General features: G+C 38.5%; 1 protein-coding gene across 5 annotated transcripts in view; it reads left to right on the top strand.

Moving 5' to 3' along the window:
- Nucleotides 1–20,428, top strand: part of CPED1 (cadherin like and PC-esterase domain containing 1) — a 250,413-nt gene that overhangs the window by 70,742 nt on the left and 159,243 nt on the right. For all 5 annotated transcript variants that reach the window (XR_001367138.2, XR_004321355.1, XM_032483607.1 and 2 more), the window contains 2 exons: nt 16,556–16,688; nt 18,000–18,168. Coding sequence is in view for 3 of the 5 variants with exons in the window: in XM_032483607.1 (XP_032339498.1) it covers nt 16,556–16,688; nt 18,000–18,168 (302 nt within the window). In the remaining 2 variants the exon portion in view is untranslated. The remainder of the gene's footprint in view (nt 1–16,555; nt 16,689–17,999; nt 18,169–20,428) is intronic.

The following is a 20,428-nucleotide window of genomic DNA, read 5'->3' as shown; positions in this document are numbered from 1 at the left end:
CGGAAGGAAATAGGCAGGCATTTCTTAGAGTTGGAAGCTGAGTACAGGTAGTTATCAAACAGAATTAGGTCTAGTTTTTGGTTTATTAATTATAGTGGGGCTTCATGATTTAAACCACAGGGTTATTTCCTAGATAAATTACCCTAAAATAATAACAAGAGGTAACAGTAATTTCTTACTTGTATGTTACGTGCTGTGTCAAGCACTTTACAGACCTATTCTCTTAACCCTCTAAAGCCACCTGCGGGCAGATCCAGTTGTGTCTTTTTTGGGTAAAGGAATGGAAGCTCAGAGAACCTCTGAGCTCTACAGCTAGGAAGAAGCATGGTCATTGTCACAGGCACTGCCCTACACCTCTTATAATAAGCTTGAGCCACGACGCTGTGTTTTAAGCCTGTCTTATAATGAAAGAAAACAAGAAAGGAGCTATTTAAGAAAGCCTGATGTCTGGGCCTGATGAGAAAATGAACCTGTTTACCCACTCTGTTATTACTGTTGTTATTACTTGATCAAGGAAAATAATCCTTATAATTTCTTACTTATCATAATACTTACATAAAATGAGACGTTAAGTGACTCTGCTGCAGGCAGAAGATTGTTTTTGTTTTGTTTTGTTTTTGTCTTTTCCTAGGGAACTCAGTAACAGATATTTGAAGGCATTCTGATATGGGACATTGCCAGCCCTGGGAGAGTCAGAAGCTGAGGTCCTCCATGTTCACGGGCACTTTGTCCCTTGAGGGTCCTCTTTACCTTCCTTCTGTTACTTTTTTATTCGATGTGCCCACTCAGGCTCAGCTTCTAAGCCATCTGCAACCTTTTCAGGCAAAGGAGAAAATTTACTGTGACAAACCTCATGCTGCAGCCACAGACCTGGGGTTCGGGGAGACTCAGATGTGGGTGTAGCCCCCAGCCTGAGGTCGGGGCTTCTGGAATGAGAGTGACCCCCTAGGGCCACTTGAAGGACCGAATATTAGTTGTCCTGGCTCTTTAAAGCTGCTCTTCTGACCTTCTTGGGAAGGTTTTTAGAATTTACTGACTATGCTGCCAAAGGGTTTATAAAGCACCCAGTCTGGGGATGTGAACTAATAAATGTGAATAGAACCAAATTATGTTTTGTGGGACTGCAGGATTTCTATGGAATTAATGGTTCTCAAAAATGGTTTTCAGGACAAGTAATTGCTTCGACCTGATCGCACATCTGCTGTTGGATAGTGACAAGGTGCAGATTGAGCCCGGCTGCGCGTGGGAGGATCCCATCCTGGTGTCTTAACAGCCCACTGTCCTTGGGCAAGGTTCTTACTTTCTCTGTGCTTCAGTCTCCTGTCTGCAATGTGGGAACAATAATGACTCTGCTTCCTAGGATTGATAGGGAGTTAATACACTTAAAGTACTTGGAGCAATGCCTCACACAGAGCCCGTAACCCACAGATGTTAAGTATTTAATAAGCATTTCCGTAAATATTCATCGATGAGTGCTAACTACTACTTTTATCTGGTTTGGTGAGATCAGTGTTTTTTAGGGTTCACTAATCTGGGAATAAAAGTAGGATCTTAAAATGGTCATAAAAATGTTTCTTTGCCTCCACCCACTTCACTATCTTTAGGCCTGTTCATCTCAAAAATCCTACTTCCATTTACTTTCAGATCATCCTAAAGCAATCTTTTCACTCCTATCAGAGCTCACATTCTTTTTTGATAACAAGTCTATTTATAAACCTCTGGGTGGTCTGGAAGGAAATATCCGTAACTTACCTATAAGCATAATTTCTGCAAGTCAGTATAGTGCCCTAGCTTTGCTATAAAGGATGAACAAAAGGAAAGTACTTTATAGTGTAACAATTTGTAATCTAATATATAAACAATTAGGCATAATGACACCACAGGTGTCACGACTGTGTAATGAAATAGTCAAATGCTCCCGTTTTAATCTGAATCTCCAAGAAGGTGACAGGTACAAGTTCAGACTGGAAACAGAGTCCATGGGGTCCCCTTGCTGTTGGTAACCAATTCCTGAGGAAGTTACAAATAAAGCATAGTAATCCCTTGCTTGACTCTGAACTTACATTCCTGAAAACTTCAGTGTAGATTAAAACTGGGCAAAATCTTGGAGTTTCTGCATAAAATGGAGTCAAGCTCTAGGTTCAAATAATTGAACAGGCTTTTCATCTACATCACTGTCCAGTGAGACATTCAAAAGTGATATGGTTGCACAGGAAGAGAAACTATAAATAAAACAAAAAGACAACCTACAGAATAGGAGAAAATATTTGCAAATGATGTGACTGACAAGGGCTTAACTTCCAGAATATAGATAGCTCATACCACTTAATAACAAAACCAAACCAAACCAAACAAAAAAGCAAACAAATCCAAAAATGGGCAGAAGACTTAAATATTTCTCCAGTGAGGACAAACAAATGGCCAATAGGCACATGAAAAAATGCTCAATATCACTAATAATCAGAGAAATAAAAAACTACAATGAGGTATCATCTCATGACAGTCAAAATGGATATCATTAAAAAATCCACAAATGATACATGCTGGAGAGAGTATGAAGAAAAGGGAACCCTCCTACATGGTTGATGGGAATGTAGTTTGGTGCAGCCATTATGGAAAACAGTATGGAGATTCCTTAAAAAAAACTAAAAATACACTTCCCATATGATTCAGCAATTCCATTCCTGGGCATATATCAGGAGGGAACTCTTAATTCAAAAAGATACATGCACCCCATTGCTCATAGCAACACTATTTACAATAGCCAAGATGTGGAAAGAACCCAAATGTCCATCGACAGAAGATTGAATAAAGAAGATGTGGTCTATTTATACAATGGAATACTACTCAGCTATAAAAATGATAAAATAATGTCATTTGCAGTAACATGAATGGACCTGGAGGTTGTCATACTCAGTGAAGTAAGCCAGAGAGAGAAAGACAAACACCACATGATACCACTTATATGTGGAATCTTAAAAAATGAGACAAATGAACTTATTTACAAAATAGGAATAGACATAGAAAACGAAATTATGATTACTGAGGGGATGGGGGAAGGGATAAATTGGGAATTTGAGATTTGCAGATACTAATGCTTATGTATAAAATAGATAAGCAAGTTTCTTCTGTGTAGCACAGGGAACTATATTCAATATCTTGCAGAAACCTATAATGAAAAAGAATATGAAAAGGAATATATGTATGTATATTTATGACTAAAACATTATGCTGTACATCAGAAATTGACACAACATTGTAAACTGACTATACTTCAATTAAAAAAAAAAGTGATATGGGATGGGGGAGAATTGGCTGTTTTGCACAGAGTAATGTTCAACATAGTAACAGCTGTCGTGTTATGCACACTGGTCAATGAAAATGGACCTCTAACTATTCAAACAGGTGCTGGATCTACACCTTACCAGTGCATTCCAAATAAACATCAGCTTTATCCTACACAAGGCAGAGATCTAGCGTTTATAACCCTCACCCATTAGATTTCAGTAGCATTCTTTATCATTGTGATGTTCCCTTTGTCTTAGAGGGTATATCCTATGAGCTCATGGAAGTAGTCCTCTTCTACTTGATACCACATCCACTATTTACTTCACTTCTGCTCTGGTGCCCTCTTGTCATCTGCTGCTGACCATACACCACTGGTCAAACCCACCAGTGCACTCTGTGCCCACCAAAGTTGCTCTGTAGTCTCCACCATGAGTCTGACATGGCAGAGGCTGCTGCTGCGCCTGCCATTGCCTTTGCTGTCCCATCCCCAACTTCAGAGATATTGAGGTTCATGCTGTGCCTGCTTCTCCTCTGGCTGCTGTGGAAACTGTTGGTTCCATATCTTGTGTACCGGTCACTGTCTTGTCCATGGTCTGCAAGTCAACTGGTGTTATCAGAAGCCTGAATAAGTCAAAACTCAATTGATTTAGTAATTAAAAATCAATAGTCAAAAATTTTTTACACTGAAATTTTTTTCTTTTTCTTTTTTCTATTGCATATAATGTTATACTCTCAACTTTTCACAGATAATTTGGAAAAAAAAATGCATTTTTTTAGTACTGTTTTCGCTTCTGACCTAAAAGCTGGAGTGGAAGTAAGGACCATGGAATATAGAAGCAACATAGCAAAAGCTGCCTTCCTCTTCCATGTCATCTTGTTATCCTTGGACTTTTCTTCTAGCCGCTCTTTTTTCTTTAGGACAGATTCCTTACTATCAGGCTTCATCCACAGTTCTTCCAATCAAGGTCATGACATAGTAAACTCCTAGCTGAGCACAGATCAGTGTCGCACTGAAACTCTATTACATTGGTCAATAACACCCAGCTAGCATTCTTGTCCTCACTCATGGAGCACAGGGTTTCCAAGAACGACAACAAAAAGCAAGTGTCTTTTCCTGTTTTGGGGGTGCTGGGATGGTTGTGTTTAATATCACTGAGCTCTAACAGTGTCTTAGCTGGACCTGAACTTTTTCTCTAGCACAGGGTGTGGAAATGGGGCTGTGTTTATCCTTCAAATGTAAAGCCATACATACGATTTCTATTGTTGTGTTCCAAATATTGCAGAAGCAGGAATGTTTACTTTGAATTAAAATACAGAACTAAGAAGGAGAAAGATTACATGGTGAAGTAAACCGATTCGGCCTAATTTATCTTTTCAGCCCAGTATTTTGTAATGTTTCTGTTTCGAGATTCCTCCTCCCAGCCCTGCGTAGGTCATTCCACAGCCAATTTTAGAAGAGCTTGTGTCATTTAAGGGAAAGAACTTTAAACTATATTCAGAGCCGGCTATAAAAAGCCAAGAATACCGCCCACAAAGTGATATTTAAAATTTTCCAGCTACATGATTTATTGGTAAATCTACACACATTGTGCTGAGAGCAAGATAAACAATGTGCCAGGTGTACTCTGAGTTTTTAATTAAGAGAAATTTTACCTTTTGGACAGCTTTTACTAGGGAATTTTGCTGTTTATATGCTATTGAAACAACGTTCTCAGCCTTTGGGGGTGAAAAGTCTTTCATTACGTGGAATACGGCTCACGGGGGAAGCAAAACTGAAAAACAGCCCCAAATTCTAGAGTCTCATGTCAGTTTTGAAAATTTCTAGTGAGAAACATGGGCCCTACTGTCAGCTCAAGCTCCTGGGACTACTGGATATAATGGATATTGTGACTGTTTTAAGTGATTTGGTAAATAAAAGCCAGATTTGGGGGAGAGAAGAAAATGCTGAGCAAAGAGCATTTTTCTTTAAAAAATCAGCTGGAGCAGCAAGTTGGAGACCAGGTGTGAGCTGTGTAAAACTGAACTGCAAATTATTTGATGGGTGATGGCAGCCCTGAACCTTTTCACCTTTCACTCGAGAGCCAGGAAATTGAATGAACACTCTGAGTTCAGCCTTTCTCCTAACAGAAACGTCCTGTACTTTTTCTCAAAATCAGATTTTGCTTCCCCCTTCTCTCACAGTGGAAGCCCCAGTAGCCAACTGGGCCAAAGGGACCCGACCTTGGCCCTGGGGGGATTGAGCCAGGTGTGGTAGGGGACCTTGGCAGAAATGGCCCGTGCGAGACGATGCTGAGCATTCTGTTGTATTAAGCAAACAAACGAAAACACTGTCTCCAACAACAACTGGTCTGACTCCACAAGCCTTAAGGAGTAGTTTAAATTTTTTAATTTTTTTTTTTTTTTTTTTTGAGGGAAGGCAAGTTGGGGACAAAATGGCAGTGAAGCAGGGATTAACCTCACTCAACACACAATGGAATTTCTGCCAAATTCTGCTTTAACAACTCTCTCTTCTCCCTAGGCCACTCTATTAGCTCACCAAAACGCCATCCTGTGCATCCTCTCTCCTCACCGGTCTCTTTGTTCACTCTCTTATTACTCATTTATACAGATTAAAAACAAAAATCGGTTTACTTCTTCCCATTACTTCAAACAACAGTACAAATACTTGGTTCCCAAAGAAACATCTATCATTCTTTCTTAAAGGGGAAAGAGAAACAGAAAACCTGTACTTTGATATTTTTTCACTGTTACCCAATATTTTCCCCTTTTGACTTAAAGGTAGCTTGAATTCTTTCTGCTACTTACCATCCAAGCTTTTGCTTCAGCTTCCACGGGCTGGGTCTAGGGAATTAAACTCTAGCAGATGGCTTGACTATTGACTCATGACTTTGAATGCCTGAGTGATGCCACAGCTCTCAGAATTTTTTAAGCAATGACAACACATCCCTAATTTATTGAAAATGACTGAGACACCATTGGGTGCCAGAAAATTCTTTTCCCTAAGACATTTAATGTGTTTCAGAAGAAATAGCAAGATATAAATGACTTTTATCCACCACCCGCCTTATTTTAAGGCATCTAAATAGCAGCTTAGAATAGGAAGTTCAGTCTGGAACTACTAAAAAGGGCATTTAATTGAGATAAAATGTTGATGTCAAAACTCTAAAGTCTGAGTTAGAGTGTATTAAATCTCTGGAAAATAATATATATGTATAATTATATTTTATATAATATATTTATATAATATATTCAATTATATATAAACTAGGTAATTTATATATATGTATATACACACACACATACATATACACACATGCATGCTAAAAACATCTTGGCAGTACAAAAGATGAGAGATATGTGAAGAAAATATGAAGAATATCCTTATAGAAAATAGTTATTTGAATTTAATGTCCTTGCCTAAATTCTACCCAGAGTAGAGAGTTCAGGAGAAAAGAGTCAAAATTTGAATCAGCTAATTAACATCTTTAAAACCAACAGTTATTCAGCACCCCAGATATGAAGACCCCTCCATGGTTGGCTCAGTTAATTGGTTAATTCTTTCGTCATTTACAAGGTACAGAATAAGTCCAATGTACCTGGCTAATGATGGGCTTGCCTGGCTGAAGTTGAAACTGAGACCCCATTTCAGAAGCTCTTGCCAGGTTCTGCCTGGCTTCAGACTCTTGCCTTTTGTACCCTCACTGTATCAGAAGTGGACTCCAGTGTTGTGAGGCTGCTCAGCCAATCCTGCCCTCCATGGACTCCAATCATATTACTGGTCAATTGAAGGGGAAGGACCTGGGGACAAAAATGATTCTGTAGGAACATGTTTGCCCAGTGTCACAACCAAAAATCTTTTCTGACATATTTCCATGTTCTTGACCTGTTTCTGGCATTTGAATCTCTGGCACTCATTAGATTTCATTTTGGCAGTTGGCTCTAGTCTCTGCATATTCTATATTTTGTCTCACTCTTGGAGTCAGATATTATGAAAATGTTGTTTCTAAATATGTACTTGGTCTGCATATAATAAGTGTACTTGTAAATACTATGTTAGTAGAGAAGGACATTGGCGGTAATACCACAGACATTTTATTATACCAAAATACAGGGTGAAAATTAAAGACCGAGTTGAGCTGTGAAGTTGCCATTAATGAAGTGCTATGTTAATGCATGGTTTCTTTTAAAATCGGGACAATGACTCACTGTGTTTGTGTCTTACGTTGATTGAGATTGACTTCAATATACTTACAAAGGAACTCGGAATCACTGTGACAAATTTCTAGTAAGTCATTAATTATTCTGATGGAAATGATACCAATCATATTTCGCGGTTAACTCCAGGAAGTGTTCCTGAGAAAACGTTTAATATTAATAAAGTGATTACCCTGTTTTCACCAGCAGGTGGGCTCAGACAGCTATCATATTATCATATTTGTTGCACACTAGGTTACTAATATTTGTTGGAGGTTGTGCTTCAAATTGTTATTAATGATGCTCGTTAACTTATTCCAAATTATTCATGTTTGGTCTTGCTGAAGTAGCCAAGTGTATTTTTTTCTCCTTTTCTTTTCCCCTCGAAAACTCATGTAGAAAAACATCAAAGCAAAATTAAGCTGCCATAAAGTAATAAAACAATCTTTCATGCTGTTTGGTCATTGCAGTGAAATCATAGGGGCAAGAAAATTGAAGTAGTAGTCTAGACATAGCTTTTATTACCAAGGACAATGAGCAGAATTCAAGGTTCTTATGTTGTCATGGTCAAAACAGAGAGCCATCCGTGGGGAAAATTGTTTTTGTAGAATTGCATGACTTTGACACTTCCACTGAAAAAAGAACAAGAAGGAAAGCATTTATGGCTTGCATTTACTGAGTGCTCAATAAGCAGTTGATTGATTGATTGGTTAGTTGGTGGAAACTTTATGCAGTAACTGTCCCTTGAACACACATTGCTATGAAATTGATCTGGTCATTTTTATGACTCAGAATGTGTCTCCATTTACATCAGGATGCAGAATGCATCTCATTTCCTATAAAATAAAGTGGAAGTTATTCTTTTTCCCAAAAAGGTACTATATTGAATTACTGTGCAATTTGTGTTTGTGGTTTGATGAACCCTTATATGGTTACAGCATAGGAAAGATATTCTGAAACTATAGTGTGTAAACTGTTGGTATCAAAATCACATAGGTAATAATATAATAATGTCAGATCCTGAAAAAGAAATTTTTAGTTGCCCAGCTTAAGGCGTGAATTATGTATTAATAATGCTCTTATGTGTTTGGTAAGTCCATTCTCTTGCAAATCCTTGGCCAATGCCACTTGGCGTAAAATGAAAGTAAAATTGTGTTAAGGAATTGAGGAGCATATAAATTCTCAAATTATATCATTTAAGTTCAAGTGTAGGTCTGAAATAGTCCAAGAGTTTTATCTGTGTGTCATAAATAGTGCAGGGAGTTTTATTTGTGTGTTATGAATCTGTTGTCTAAGTGCTCGTTCTAAGAGCACTTGACTAAGAGCTAGTTGTGCCGATTGTTCGCGAAGTCTCGCCCTGAACAAAATAGAGAGGAACAGACTTAAATATTGCAGTAACTGGATCAGTCCCAGGCTTACCCCTCCTCTGGAAACCTAGCCTTAATGCAGAACTCCTTTGAGTAAATGAAACAGAGCAGGAAACGAGCTGCTTTTCCTGGGGCAGCACAGCGCCAACTTGAGGAAGGTCACTAAAAACCACGTGTGTCTTAGAGGCCTCCTACAGCGAAGTGCTATGTTTTATTTTGGTCTACACGTTTGTGTTTATTACACGTACTTCCTGCTTCGTTCCTCACTGACTAGTGTCAAATGTCAGGTTTTTAAGAATCACGTAAAAGAGGATTTCATAGATTAGCCTTTATCTGATAATCAGCAGTGCTGAGAGTTCCTTAGCACTGGATAAATTCAGAAGAAATAACATTTGAGTTACACTTTGAGGTTTCCAAAGTTAGAAACAGGTTTTCTCTGTCATAGAAAAGGATTATGCGAAACTACTACCAGTAGTAGCTTTTCAACATTTTTTGAGCATTTAACATATGCCCAGTGCTGCGTGCAAAGCACTTAAAAGGAAATTTCATATTTCATCCTGTCGGTATCCACATGAAGCAGGTTTGTCTTCTTATTTCTATTATTATCATTCTCATTTTCCACATAAAGACACAGGACTTAGATAAGTTAAGGAATTAGTTCCTGGTCATACCTAAGAATAGGAATCCACTTAAAGACAGGAATCAGGATTTTAAAAGTAAATGTTATTTGGAATATCATTTGTAAAATACAGTTTTGAAGAAAAACATTAGTTATCAACTAAATTACAATGAGCTGGACAAATCAGAGCTGCCCCAGTGTTGTTGCCGTGGCCTGATATGATCACAGCAAATCCCGTCGCTCTAACGAACACCACATTGAGGTGGAGAGAGGAAACCTATCCCTGCCCGTGTCACGGTCACCTCCTAGGTGGGGGAAAAAAATCACACCGTGTACCTGTAGTAAAACCACTTAGCACTTGGTTTGCTCATTCTCCACTTTGTAGTCGCGGTTTTCTCTGACCAACGCACGTAACTCTGATCACGTGGGGAAGAGGAAAGGGAGGTCACCCATCAAGCAGAGATTTATTGTGCTCCTATATTTGGTGCCAGCCTGTGCTTGGCACTAGACGTGCAGCGGAGAGGAAAAGCGAGCAAGAACCCCTGCCCTCGGAGAGTTTACAGTCCAGGGACCAGAGGACCGACCCTGATGCACTGAAAATAATCCCCCTCGGTAGCTGCCGATGAGCGATCGAGTTTGTGAACCTGACTGTACCTTGGGTGTGTTTCCTCCCCATTTTGTACACTGCTCAGGAGACAAAAGGGTGGCTGATATTCCCCAAATACTTTCTCGGACTGTGGGTGCCTACGGAGGGTCCAGCTGTGGTCTCTCCTATGAGGTTTATCAGGCTGCAAATAAAATGACAGCTGGTGGCCCCTGAGGAGCACTCATGATGGCTGGAACCCACCTGAGCTCCGAGGGACCGCGGGTCAGCTCTGACCCTTGATCCTTGTCGCTTGTATTCTTCATTCGGTCATAGGCAGCATATGTAAAAATTATAACTTTTCACCTAGGATTGCAGAGACTTGGAATTGTAAAGGAGCTTAGAAATCATCCAGTTTATTCATTCAGCATATTAGCTCAGTGCCTCTGTTCTGGCTGCTCTGCTTTTTCATCACCATGCAAAGGAGAAAACAGTTAGAGGTGAGATTTCTTTTCTAGGGATTGGTAGAACTGGGACTGCGCTTCTCTTGTCTTCAAGGCATGTGCTAAATACTCACTGAACACTCATCCCTTGCACTAGTCCGGATTCTCCTGAGAACAGGGGCCCCTTACCTGTGGTTTCACTTTCTGAGGCTTTAGTTACTTGTGATCAATCATGGTCCGAACATACTACGTGGAAAATCCCAGAAATAAAAATTCCACAAATAAACAATTCATGAGTTTTAAATTGTGCGCCTTTCTGAGCAGCGTGATGAGACCTCTCACCGTGCATCTCCATCCCACCTGGACCACGAATCATCCTTTCGCCCAGGGTCTCCCGCCCGTAGCGGTCTCGGTTATCAGATCCACTGTCTCAGCCAAGCAGTGCTTGTGTTCAAGCAACTCTTATTTTACTTAATAACAGCCGCAAAGTGCCAGAGAAGTGATGCTGGGAATTTGGATATGCCAAAGAGAAGCCGTAAAGTGCCTCCTTGAAGTGAAAGGCAATAGAAGTTCTCGACTTCATAAGGAATGGAAAAAAAAAAAAGTATGCTGAGGTTGTTAAGATCTACAGTAAGAATGAATCTTCTATTCGTGAAATTGTGAAGAAGGAAAAAGAAATTGGTGCTAATCTTGCCGAAGTACCTCAAACTGCAATACTAATGGCTGCAGTGTGTTGAGAAGTGTTTAGTTAAGTTGGAAAAGGCATTAAGTTTGTACAATAAGACATTCTGTGAGAGGGAGAGAGACCACATTCACTTAACTTTTATTACAGTGTATTATAATAATTGCTCTATTTTATTACTAGGGATTGTTGTTCATCTCTCACTGTGCCTAACTGATGAAATGAATTTTATTATAGGTATTTATGTTTAGGAAAAAACATGGTATCTTTCGGGTTTGGTACTATCCGAGGTTTCAGGCATCCCCTGGGGGTCTTGGAATGGATAAAGGGAGAAGGATTACTCTATCTATCTATCTATCTATCTATCTATCTGTCTATCTATCTATCATCTATCTATCTATCTATCTATCTATCTATCTATCTATCTGTCTGTCTGTCTATCTATCGAGAGAAGGAGAAAGAGAAAGACATTATGAAGTATTGGCTCACATGATTTTGGAGACTGAGAAGTCCCATATCTGCCATCAGCAAACTGGGGATGCTGGGAGACTGGTAGTATAGAGAGTCAATGGTGCAGATTCCAGTCACTGGTTCTCTAAAGGCCCAAGAACCAGTCTGCTGAGGGCAGGAGGAAGTCAGTGTCCCCGTTCAATTGTTCTGACAGCAGATCCAACCTGCCTCTCCTTTTGGTTCTATTCAGGCCCCTGATGGGCGGGATGAGGCTCCCCCACGTTGCGGAGGCCACCTGCTTTACTCAGTCCACCGATTCAAATGCTAATCTCTTCCAGAAACACTCTGACCCACACACCCAGAAATAATGTGGAACCAGCCATCTGGGCATCCCTTGGCCCAGTCAAGTTGACATGTAAAATGAACTGTCACCCTTCTTTGTCACTCCTGCCTCCAGATAGGCACTGGAATCTTCTTCTGCAGGTAGTATGTTTATGTGCTGTCTTGCGGCCTTTCAATAGACACCATAGTGCAGGAAGAGGAACCTTGTGAAATGGTTGATATTTAATTAATATTCAATCATTTTTGACCTAACAAAGGGCAGTTTCATATGGTTCAGCCTAAACCATCATCCCCTGCTGCCAAATACAGATGCTCTTGAGATCAAAGTGAATATTGTTTCTCTCTCACTCACTTTTTCTGTATGTGTGTACACACACACACATGCACACACGCATACACGCACATCATTGTTTCTCCAGGACGTGTGGCTGGAGTAAGAAGGAGACCAGGGCGTGGATTTACCAAGCGTAGGGCTGTATAGGCAGTTCAATCTCCTTTGGTCTCTCCGGAGTCCCTCTACTCCCTTCCCCAGGGAGCTGCCCTCCGCAGACGCATGAGCGGGGCTCCCTCTTCCACTGCTTTCTGGGAGGGGACCAGAGTGCAGGGGGAGGGAACTTGGGGACGTTTATCCCCTGGCTGCTTCCCTGCGAGGCCCTCTACCTGTGGCGGGAGCTCCCGCTCAGTGCCCTCTCCCACAGCGGCGCTGCCCTTTGCCTGGGTCTGTAATGGGCTCCCTCCCGGGCTTGGGGGGAGGGGGGTGGGGGGTAAGAGCTCCCTTTTCAGTCCTGGGGAGCTTCACCACCTGGTGGTGTTTTCCCTTCACCCCAACTGTGCGTTTGTTATCAGCCCCTTCTTCCATAGTCTCTCGGTTAGTAGTCACTCCGGTTACCCCTCTGACTCTGCCGTCCATCCGTTTTCTCCCTGGGTTTTCTCCCGTTTTCTGCCTGCTAGAGTTATTTCCTGGCTGTGACCAGTTCGTGCATATGTTAACTTCTGCTTGCTCTGCCTGGAAGTCCTGTGGGTGCATCTGCAGGCTTAAGGAGTAAGACTTGGAAATGCCCTCGGGAAAGAAGAGCAATGGATACATCCGTAAACGATGCTTATTTTCACGTCTAATCTTAAAACCAGTTGTTAATTATTAATTAAGGGCTTTTATTTTCACTGGAAGTTTTAAAATAAGAAAAAAACTGGCCAAGTTTAGCTTCCTCATGAAATGCAAGACAATATTTAAACATTTGTGAAATATAATTATACTTTCACTATTACTTTCCCTTTAATTATTAGCCATGGGCAAAACATTAACTCAAATACAGTATAAATTTGGAAGCTAATCTTTGCTGGTACAAGTGTTTTCCAGTATTTAGTCTTTGCCTGTGATGTATATAATTAAGTGCCATGTAGAATGGAAAGAATAAATAACCAAATAAAATATTTTTAATACATTGGAATGCTAATTTCATTCTCTAACTGCATGTTAGCTTAACCTCCCAAAACTAATTCATTGCTAGAACAAACATTTACTGTATACTTGTATCAGCATTTGCTCAGTGATGTGGGAAGTTCAGAAGATTCGTGGGGAAACATATTCTGGATTCTAGAAGACTCCTTGACAGTGTCACAAGCCCATTAAGCATTGGTTGGTAAGAATCAAAATGAGAACTCAAGTTTAATTGTCCTTTACAGAAAACTGCACCACAGTCAGCAGGTACTCCTGACTCGGCCAACCAGATATCAGAAGGCACAAAAAGAGCAGTCTTTCTGCAGTCCCTAACAAATTGTTCCTTTTCACTCTTGAGTGATCAGCCAAGTTATGGCTTCAGGACTCTTTAAAATAAGCTAAGAACAGTCAGCAAATAAAAGTACATATGATATTTCACATCTCTGTCTGCCATCCATTCAGTCCTCACAGTATGGTGTAGGAAAACCCTAAAGATGCACGCTGGGCCCTCCGTATTTAATTACTTTCTGAAAATATTCAGCCAGTGCACGTAAATGTATTACAAGGCCATTTAGAAAACTATCATGTAGCCTCATCTCCCAAATTCTTTCCAAAAACAGAAGCTAGTTTTGGTATTATTTGTGGGAGATTTCTAAGCTCTGTGTGCTTGGGGGTCAAGGGAGAAGGGGAGTGGAATATTAAAACAAGAAGATTGGACTGGTCTATCAAGACAGATATGCCCAATGAAATATACAAGGAACAGTGACTACTGACAAATCTTTGACTCTGCTAAGAACCTAGGGCACTTAAAGATTCCACAATTATTTATTAAAACTCCATGAAAGTGGTGGCTTTTTAAGATATTAGTGGAGCTTATTCTTAATTTTTGGCTGTAATCAAGGGAAATGGGAATAATTTTAGATGGTGAGGACATCTAATTAGAGTTGTATTTTTTTGCTGTTGTTTTTTTTTGTTTGTTTGTTTGCTTGTTTTTTGCTTTTTTTTAAAAAATTGTTCAAAGTAACTTACAAACCTGGAATAATATAATGGAAAGTTTGAGATTATATATTTATTATCACACAAAAGGTCAAAGTTAGTTTTAACAGTATTCAACTCCATTACTCAACCCCAGTTTCAGGGGCTGATGTAGAAATTTGACATATTCTTGGCAATTCCTAGATTGGATTCCTTCAACTACTGGCTCCTCCACTTGAACTAAACCAGAAAACGATGACATAAAATTGTGTATTCTTTTGACATTTTTGCTGACCACCTCCTCAAAACCGTCGAGCTACTACCTTGGAGAAACATTTAACACATCTAGTGTGTTCAAAATCAGCTCTCCCTGGGCTTCAAATAGGTGCTGTGCTTCCTGGCAGCAAAGGTAAAAGGGAAGTCACAGTAAATTACACAAATAACTCCTCTGGAGAGACAAAATTTCCCCTAGTAATAGATTCTAAAAAATGTCTATTTAGTGGGAAAAAACCCACTTATTTTCTTACTGCAAATGTTAAGGGTTTTATAAACACTTAAACTCTTTTGAAGCTTGTGGTTCTCAAGGAACAAAATTACCTTAATGGTTCTTCATTTATCACCTCCAGAAACCAGTGACTTGAGTATTTCTTTTATTATGATGTATTAGAACTTCATGAATAGGGAATCCCTACAAATAGGCTATCCTTTGTGTTAAATAATGAGAGATGGGAATACATTGAACAGCTTGACTTCTGCTGACTTTTACTTAAGAGTGTGAAGTGTTTTAAATTAGACTGTGTTAGTATTGATGAAATGTGCACAAGAGGGAAGGATAATTTAAAGGCTTTGTTCCATTTGGGAAGCTAGATAAATTGTGTGAGTTAAAAAGAAAGCACTGTGACCTGGCAGTAAGGAAACAACAGCTCCCACAGGCTGTTGGAGAGCTTGAAATTGGAGCACCCCTTTTAGAAAGTGACGCAGTAAATGTTGATCACGTTCACAACGCATTTACCCATTGACCTGGCAGCTACACACGTAGATTAGCATTTGCCCCTAGATAAACTTGTAAGAGTATAGACCAAAGTAGATCTACACAAAATAGATGTATATGATTATGATAGTATTTTTGAAAAAGAAAAAGAAAAACATTACAAAAATAATCTAAATACACAACAATAAGGGAATCGTTGAATTAAATGTACGTTCATTTAATGGAACACTCTAAGCCATTAAGAAGTATAAGGTCGTTCTGTATGTGCTGATATGGAAAGGACTGCAGGGTGGATTAGTAAGTAAGCAGGTAAGCCAGACATAGGCCATTATAATGTCTCTTTAGGATAATTTTTTAAAAATCTACATATAGAAGTTTATATAGATATATTGATATTTATATTAATTTATATGTTGAAGAATCATATGCATCTTATCCATTGTGTACTTACCTCGACTTCAGAAGTAAACATGTAAGTATTGGTTTTGGTGGGGAGAAGTCCTAGATGGCTGTGGATTGCCGGATGTGGGTTTTTTTTTTTTCTTTTCATTTGATAGCTTTTTGTACACTTTGATTTTTCTAACCACGTACATACCTCTATCTTTTAAAAATATCAGTACGAGTGTTTGGAAATAAGCCATTATTGTTGGTTTGATTAGTAGTTTGATCCACTTCAAAAACCCAGTAAGTAATATCTTACAAAGTAAAAAAGCACTCGTGTTGAGGTTACCAAGGTCACGAAGCATGCCAGGTGAAGGAAGGACTGTATTGTCAAGAAATCAACTCAAGTTGTCTGTGTAATATTCTCATCACAAACAAACGTCAGCTCCTGCAGCCACCATCCCCTCACTGAGAGTGTGTCTCCTAGCCGTGTGGAGGATGGGTCCTCGTGGTGTGGGACAATTGGAGGCATCATATCTACTTCCCCTTCTGAGCAAGAAAATTTGAAATCTGTTATTACAATTGTTTTTCTAGTCTATGGTAAGAGAACATACTACAAAGCAAAGGTCTCTCTAAACATGCCTTTGTACTTGGTGGATCTAACCTTGACTCAGAATGGGGAGAAAATTTGTTGTATATTTCCCTTGGACCCAGTAGTTTAACACAGCAGACTCTACTTTGGAAGCTATTCCGAAAAAGAAACAGTAGAATGACTGTCTTTTGCTCTTCTGAATCTTTTCAGAATTGCGACTTCTGGTGAGCCCCTCTGTGTGTCTGAATCAGAGCATACAATTAAAGCTGAGTACTTCAAGTCACCTTTTAAAAACAGCGAAGACACATACGTGGAAACCAGAGGACTGGAGACGTGAACAGCTGTAAGCTAATCATTTTGGATTGTTATATCAAGCATGCATTTTAAGAGAGAGATAAGAGAAAAGCACCAAACAGATCTAGGGGGTTTTACACGTTTGACTTATTAGGTTCCATTCTATAAATTTTCTGCTATCTCTTCTTAGTAAAGAATGCCATCATTGATTTTCTTCTAGACTAATTCAAGCCTGTCCTGCTGTAGAGTAAACATTTGGGTAAATAAGACCCTTATCTAGGAAGTTACATTAATGGAAATTGAATTTAAAACCTAGACAATGTGAAACTATAAAAATTTAACTTCCATTTTATACTCAGACGACATGCCTTAGGCTATGAGTATGACTGAATTTTTTTTTCTAGTTATTATATTTTTATGGCTCCTAGGATCTAAGAGGTAGGGTACCAAGTTTATTCAAGTTATCTCCAGGGAAATGATTTTGCCATGTAGATAAAGAATAGTGAAAAATTAAGAGATTTTAATTCTCTTACCCAGGACACAAAATAGTTTGCCTCTTGTAATTTTATAATTATTAGGTACTATTTCCACAGTTAATGGTATTTATTGAAGAATCATATACATTTCTGCTTACCTAGACTTTAAAAGGTGAAATAGCACACTCTTAAATGATCAAACTTAGGTATTTGAAACAGAAATACGGTGCAGAAAATAAATATTCATTTTGACATTATTTATGATGCAAGCATATTTGTTTCACCATGAAATATTAAATTAGTGTTATTTTTTCCTTTTTTAGACTGAAATGTTTCCTCATACTTCATTCCTCAAAATAACCCTTAATTTTCTGTGGTACAGGTTATTAGGTAGAATCAAGCTGGTAGGGAAAGTATTTTGGCATATTTTTGGCGACCTATCTACTTTAGAGAAACTTAGTATCTTTTCTTGTGGAGGAAAAGATACAGCAAAAGTAAGTGAGGGCAGAATTGGAAAATTTCAGGTGTTTCCTTAAGTATAATTCATAACACTTCTGTTGCAACGGTACCAGATGTGATTAATTTAAGTGTTTTTTTAGATCTTTGAACCTTATTTTAGGTACTATTTTCCTACTTTTCTTTCTTTTAAAGTTTTCTTGATTAAGTTTTTTTTTGCGAAGTGGAGAACTCATCAGTTCGATCACTTCTCTGTGCACCTTTGTATCTGGTCGTGATGCTAGTAAGTGACAATTTTTAAGGAAACCCACACACCTAATGCTGGGATCCAACAGAGGAGAGACAGGCTGCACACAGCTCTGAGGTAATTTACAGATTACATGCTCACTCGAAATTATGGAGCTTTAACTGTGTTGTTTATTTTTCAGGAACCAAACAACAGTCCTTGCTCCACAAGAAACAGTCTTGAGAGCCAAGGATCTGTCTGTGATTCTTAAAGCTTATGTGTTGGTGACATCCTTAACTCCTCTGCGTGCATTCATTCATTCAACTGGCACAGTTTGGAACCCACCAAAGAAAAAACGCTTCACTGTCAAGGTAAAATTCCCATTGAAGCCGTTGTTTCCCACAAAGTATACGGAAGTTGAGTCAAGTGAATTTCTCTGACGTTTATGATGATCAAACCCCATGGAACAAAGATTGTATCGTTCTACTGCTGCAAGCAAAGGTTTTCATTTAATAGTTGCCAGTTCAAAATTGAACTGGAAACAGCTTAATGCACTAAGGATCACAAAGGCTACCTCTTTTTTTTTCCCCCTCAGTTCATCGTTTTAGTTCTTTGACCCATTTTGGAGCTAGTTCTCAGCTCTAGTCTGTTTTTCTTGACTTGGTTTGACTTTCCACTTATTCAAGAAAAATATAGTCAATGCAACAAAGAAAATACAATTTTGCCCTTACGTTTTTTGCTTCATTCTTAGGAAGCATAATACCTATTTCATTTCACCATTCAACATGGAATCTTTGCTGAGTGAAGAACAATGTTCTCAAGGGTGCTTAGTATAGTAAGCGGTGACACAAAGCATGATGAGAAAGTTTTCAGGGACGAACTTAATAATAACCTCCAAAAAGTTTAGTTATAAAAGGTAATTCAGGTTAGCTCAGTTGAAAGTAAGTTCTAGTGAGAACATATTGCATCAATTTTAAGGAGTTTCTGATTCTACAGAAATAATTGTTTCACAGTACAGTTAAGAGGAACTGCACACACACATTCTTCCAGTTTCCTTCCACTTCTTCCTATCTGTTTTCTGAACAATTATTTCTGTAACATCAAAGATGCTTTCAAAGAACAAATACCACATGATCCCACTTATTGAGGGTAACCTAAACTAGTCAGACTCACAGAAGCAGAGAATGCTATGGTGGTTACCAGGGGCTGGGGAAAGAGAGAAACGGGGAGGTGCTAGTCTAAGGGTAGAAAGTTTCAGTTATGTCAGATGAGTAGGTCCTAGAGACCTGTTTATAGCATAGTGCCTGTGGTTAATGTTACTGAGGTTTGCTAAGAGGACAGATTTTAAGTGATTAATCAACCAATCAATTGAGGGGGAAGAAACTTTTGAAAGGACTAGATATGTTTCTGATTTGATTGTGGTGGTTTTCATGGGTGTATATTTATCTCTAAACTCACCAAATTGTATATATTAAGTATGTAAAGGTTTTTGTATTTTAATAAAAAAATAGTTTTTTTAAAAAAAGAAGGCACAGATGCCTTTCATAGTTTCAAAATATTTAAAACTGACTGAGCTTGATGCTTTTCAAACTGCCTTTGAAGTTCTGGAGAATCTCCCAATGGTGAAAAGTTTTTAAACTGCACTTTTAAATATTGTCAGTAAAAAAACAGATCAGTATGATAAAAGATGCAGGGGCTATATTACTAAATAAAATAGATTGCTAATAGTTTAAGGAAATGGTGTTGATGACTTAGGTCTTAAGAGTGGTTTATTTTAAGGACAGTCATCTCAATTATATCAATATATATTGTTTTCAATTAATCATAAAACATGGAATCTAATTTGATTTGACTTTCATGTTATCTCCTACAAGTCTTTACCGTGGCTATGTATATTTTCCTAAGTACCTTTAATTACTCACCAATTGCCTCTTTCTATTAAGTTGAATTGTATGAAATTGCTGACAATTGGCCATTTTTTGACCTACCGAAAATTGCAATTTCATATGATTCAACCAAATAATTGGAACTCAGGTATAGAGAGGTACAAAAATCATAATCCTCAATTCATGTCACATTCATACATTCAATACATGTTTGTTGATCAGAGACCAAAATCCCTGTCCTTGTGGAACTTGCAACATCAGAGTGGGCAAGACTCCTCTCTTGCTTTATCCGTTTTCTTTTTTTTCTTTTTAAAAAAATTAAAAAAAAATTTTATTGAAGTATAGTTAGTTTACAATGTTGTGTCAATTTCTGATGTACAGCATAATATTTCAGTCATATGCATTCATACATATATTCCTTTTCATATTCTTTTTCATTATAGGTTACTATAAGATATTGAATATAGCTCCCTGTGCTATACAGTAGAAACTTGTTGTTTATCTATTTTATATACAGTAGTTAGTATCTACAAATCTCGAACTCCCAATTCATCCCTTCCCATCCCCTTTCCCCTCTGGTAACCATAAGTTTGTTCCTATGTCTGGGAGTCTGTTTCTGTTTTGTAAATAAGTTCATTTGTGTCTTTTTTTTTAGATTCCACATATGGGTGATATCATATGGCATTTTTTCTTTCTTTTTCTGGCTTAATACATTTTATTCTCATTTCCCACTCAATTCTCCTTC

The sequence above is a fragment of the Camelus ferus genome, chromosome 7 (assembly GCF_009834535.1).
Source record: "Camelus ferus isolate YT-003-E chromosome 7, BCGSAC_Cfer_1.0, whole genome shotgun sequence".
Lineage (NCBI taxonomy): Eukaryota > Metazoa > Chordata > Mammalia > Artiodactyla > Camelidae > Camelus > Camelus ferus.
This window is presented reverse-complemented; position numbering and strand designations above follow the sequence as displayed.